Source organism: Rhinichthys klamathensis, unplaced genomic scaffold (genome assembly GCF_029890125.1).
Source record: "Rhinichthys klamathensis goyatoka isolate OS25496 unplaced genomic scaffold, OSU_Roscu_1.1 h1tg000050l_1, whole genome shotgun sequence".
NCBI classification, from domain to species: Eukaryota; Metazoa; Chordata; class Actinopteri; order Cypriniformes; family Leuciscidae; genus Rhinichthys; species Rhinichthys klamathensis.
In genome coordinates, this window is record NW_026606596.1 from 5082501 (window position 1) to 5086658 (window position 4158).

At 41.1% G+C, this 4158-nt stretch overlaps 1 protein-coding gene across 1 annotated transcript in view; it reads right to left on the reverse strand.

The window, feature by feature from the left end:
- LOC130082933 (protocadherin-10) overlaps positions 1–3387 on the reverse strand; it is a 4622-nt gene extending 1235 nt beyond the window's left edge. Inside the window, exon 1 of the mRNA XM_056247873.1 lies at positions 624–3387. Coding sequence (XP_056103848.1) covers positions 624–3098 — 2475 coding nt within the window. The 5' untranslated portion in view covers positions 3099–3387. The remainder of the gene's footprint in view (positions 1–623) is intronic.
- Between the last annotated feature and the right edge of the window lie 771 nt (positions 3388–4158).

Genomic DNA, 4158 nt, shown 5'->3' on the forward strand with positions numbered 1-4158 from the left:
AACAATGAATATCCAGTATATCTCAAAGGTAGAATAAACAATACACTATTGTTTGCTCAATGGTTAATTTCAGTGCTGTTTTGCAAATGTATAATAATAATAATTATTATTATTATGTATTTTATTTTGTAATTATGTTTTTTGTTATTATTTAATTATTATAATTGGCAATTATTATTTTATATTAGCCTATATTATAATATTTTATTATATTGTTGTAATTTGTTATATTAAATTATTTTTTTTTTAAATAATAAAGAGTTAGCTCAACATAGGGGCAGGAGAGTCAATAAATGGGAAAACAAAGTAACTTGCGTTAATTATTTGAAAAAGTAACTCAGTTGTAAATTCAAAAATAACGTGTTATTTTACTAGCTACTTGAAAAATTGTAACGCGTTATTCCAACACTGTTGTTGTTGTTATTATTAGTATAGTCCTGCGTGTGGTATTTGCATTGGCATGTCCCAATATTGTTTATATTTGTAATTAAATTACAATTTACAGGCATATTGTTTACATTTGTATTATTTAATCTCCTGCCAATTTCTGGGCTGATTAAAGAACAACAGGTCTCCATCTAGTGGACAAACTTGATATATATATGTTTTTTGTTGATTATTACCTCGTTTGGAGAGGTCGTCCCATTCCTTATACCAAGACTGTGGCTGGTTGGGCTCCAGGTCAAAGTTTTATTTTCCACTTCCTTGATGTTATTTCGAGTAGATGTTCCCATCGGGCTACAAGGCTTGAGGAACATGAAGTCACTTTTAGATGACTCTGGAGTTAAACACATTTTATAACAGTAGTTTTGACCTATTGGGTGGTTCGCGTTTACTTCCACGCAGTGCGTGGGCCCCTTTGATCCCGGTGATATGTGAATGTTCAAGTTCGACTTTTTAATGACGTCACTGGAGGGGTCCTTAGAATGAAGCCCACAGCACGAGTTTCTGTCCTTGTGTCCCTTAATTGTAGCCAGGACAATAATAGCCACGAGAAACGTGAATGAAACCGCGCCCAGAGACACGATTAAATACAGCGTGAGGTTTGACCTGTAGTGAGGGCTGAGCGCGAGGTCACCAAAATCAGGCAATGATTCTGGCACGCTGTCAACAACTGACAACATGATGGAGGCCGTGGCCGAGAGGGGCGGATGACCGTTGTCCTTGACCAAAACCACTAGCCTCTGCCTCCTAGGGTCGTTGTCCATCAGCCGGCGGATTGTCCTGATCTCCCCAGTGTACAACGCAACGCTGAACAAACTGAGATCTGTAGCTTGAAGGACTTCATAAAAAAGACGCGAGTTTTGCCCGGCATCCGCGTCCATGGCGGTGATTTTAGCCACTAGGTATCCGGCATCAGCATTTCTAGGGACAACTACAACCGCTGTGGTGTCATTCTCGGGCATTGGGGATACAATGATTGGAGGATTGTCATTCTGATCCAAAACAAACACGTTCACTGTTACGTTAGCGCGGAGAGGCGGAAAACCAGCATCTTCGGCTTGAACCACGATCTTAAAGTTTCTGAGCTGCTCGTGGTCGAAAGAACGCAGCGCGTAAATGTTGCCGTTATCTGAATTGATGGACACGTAGGTGGACACTGGCATTCCATGGATGTCGTTTTCTTGAATAGAGTAGGATAAGTAAGAATTCTGATCCGCGTCTGCGTCTTGTGCGGTGATGGTGCAAATCGAGGCTCCTGGCGCGTTGTTTTCGGTCAGGTAGACCGTGTAGGAGGGCTGTTTGAAACGCGGCGCGTTATCGTTTATGTCAGACACTTGCACTAAAATAGTTTTCCTGGTAAAAAGAGGAGGCGAGCCCATATCACGCGCCGTGAGGGTGATGTTATACTCTGAAATGGTCTCTCTGTCTAGAAAATCACACGTAACCAAAGTGTAATAGTTTTTAAAAGAGGAGTGCAGCTGAAAGGGAACGTGATGAGGAATTTCACAATCAACATTTCCGTTTTCCCCAGAGTCTTTATCCATAACGCTAATGACTGCTATCACTGTGCCAGGAGGCGCATTCTCTTGGACAGGCGTAGATACTGATGTAAGAATCACTTCTGGAAGATTGTCGTTGACGTCTATGATGTTAACCATAACTTTGCAGTGCACTGCCACCGCAGACGGTCCCTTGTCTTTGGCTTGTACATAAATCTCGTGCATTCGTGCCTTTTCATAATCTATAAGTCCTTTTACTTTGATTTCTCCAGTGCGGGAATCCACGCTGAACAGCTCGCGCACTCTCATTGGAGCGTGGCCGCTGAAAGAGTAAGTGATCTCTCCATTGGGTCCTTCATCGATATCAGTGGCGTTTAGTTTTATCACGACTGTGCCTCGCGGTGCGTTTTCAGCCAGCTTCACTTTATAAAAGTTCTGATCGAACACAGGCGCGTTATCGTTGGCATCCAGTACCGTTATGTTTATTTGCGCAGTGCCCGACCTCTCTGGCGAGCCTCCATCCACCGCTGTAATAACCATCAATTGAGTCTTCTGCTGCTCCCGGTCCAGCGAACTTTCAAGGATCAGTTCTGCGAATTTACTGCCGTCACTACGCGTCTGGACGTCCAGGACGAAGTGTTCGTTTACGCTCAGCAAATACGAGCGCATAGAGTTCTCACCGACGTCCAGGTCCTGCGCGCTTTCCAGTGGGAAGCGCGATCCAGGCGCGGCGGATTCGGAGATATCCAGGTTAAATTCACTCCATGGAAAGACTGGAGAGTTGTCGTTAACATCAAATATTTCAACTTCGACCCGATACAATTCCAATGGGTTTTCGATCACAACCTGAAGATGGAATGAACAATATGGATTTTGTTCGCACAACTCTTCTCGATCAATTCTTTCATTGACAAATAAAACCCCGTTTTCTAAATTCACCTCTAAATATTGCCGTTTTGCACCTGAGACTATTCTAAATCGGCGGACTGAGAGTTTGTTGGTGTCTAATCCCAGATCCTCCGCAATATTTCCAACAAAAGCCCCGTGCTCCAGTTCTTCTGGGATCGTGTAACGAATCTGTGCCAGAACTACATCCATCACAGACGCGATGAGCGCCAGGCAGGTTACCTGCCATGTCCATATCCACAGCTCCATTTAAATATATTCCCCTTCCTGCGTGCCTTCAAATGAACGACCAAACAAAACACTCATAGCTAAAGCTTTAAAACGGTAGACAAAAATCCACCCAAACGCACAGTAACATTTCGTGAGAGAATGAGCACGCTAATGACAATGAAGTGGTAAGTCCCCGAACCTCGTATACTTTAGCACTGGAGTGCGCGCCTTTGGCCAATGGCACGTGCGCAAGAGTGAGATAGCGTGAGTGTGTTTGGATGAGGGAGACAGAAGGGGAGGAGATGAACACTAAACACTATACTTTATTGTGGTTTCATTTTCAATACATTTCTTACATTCTGTTAAAATTAGAATCGTTTCACAATTGGGGGTTGTTTATCTCCCTTTGCCATTACATAAAAAATCAAATAAAATGTATAATTTCAACACACTGTATAGATGAGTCGGCTTATAATTATATCCCCATTTGCCTGTTATTAACCATAATATGTTTAGGAATTACATTCGTTTTACAGAATGGTGCCCATCTTTTTTATATAATTGGGTCATTGATTTGCATTTTGTGTCCCCAGTAAAGATCATGATCTTACTTAGACAGGTTTAAATGTATATTGTTCAACATTTTAAGTCATAAATAACACAATTTGAATTCTAAGCATATGGAAGTTGACATTTTACAGCATTTTGAACCACATATCATAAACCTATGTCCCCAGGTCTGTGTATCCCAATTTCAGGTTAAATACAACACTTACTAATAGGTGTTTTTATTTTCATTTTTTTTCTACATTGTTGGGTATATCAGTAAAGATTTTCTCTAATCAATTTTTGCAATTATTATAATCAAGATTTTTAGCTAGTGCCTCAATTTATTGTCCACCCTGTTATTTTTGACTGCTGTCCCTTTAAATTAATGTTGGGAAAATTAAATTACATCATATCATAAAGCTGTCCATCACTACTGTGGAGGGAAAACAATTTGGGAAAGTGAGTGAGATCCTACTGAGATTTAACTGTCTATTTTGACTAATTTTATCTTTCAAATTTGATGTAGTCAACGTCCAGCCTGTTAAGGGAA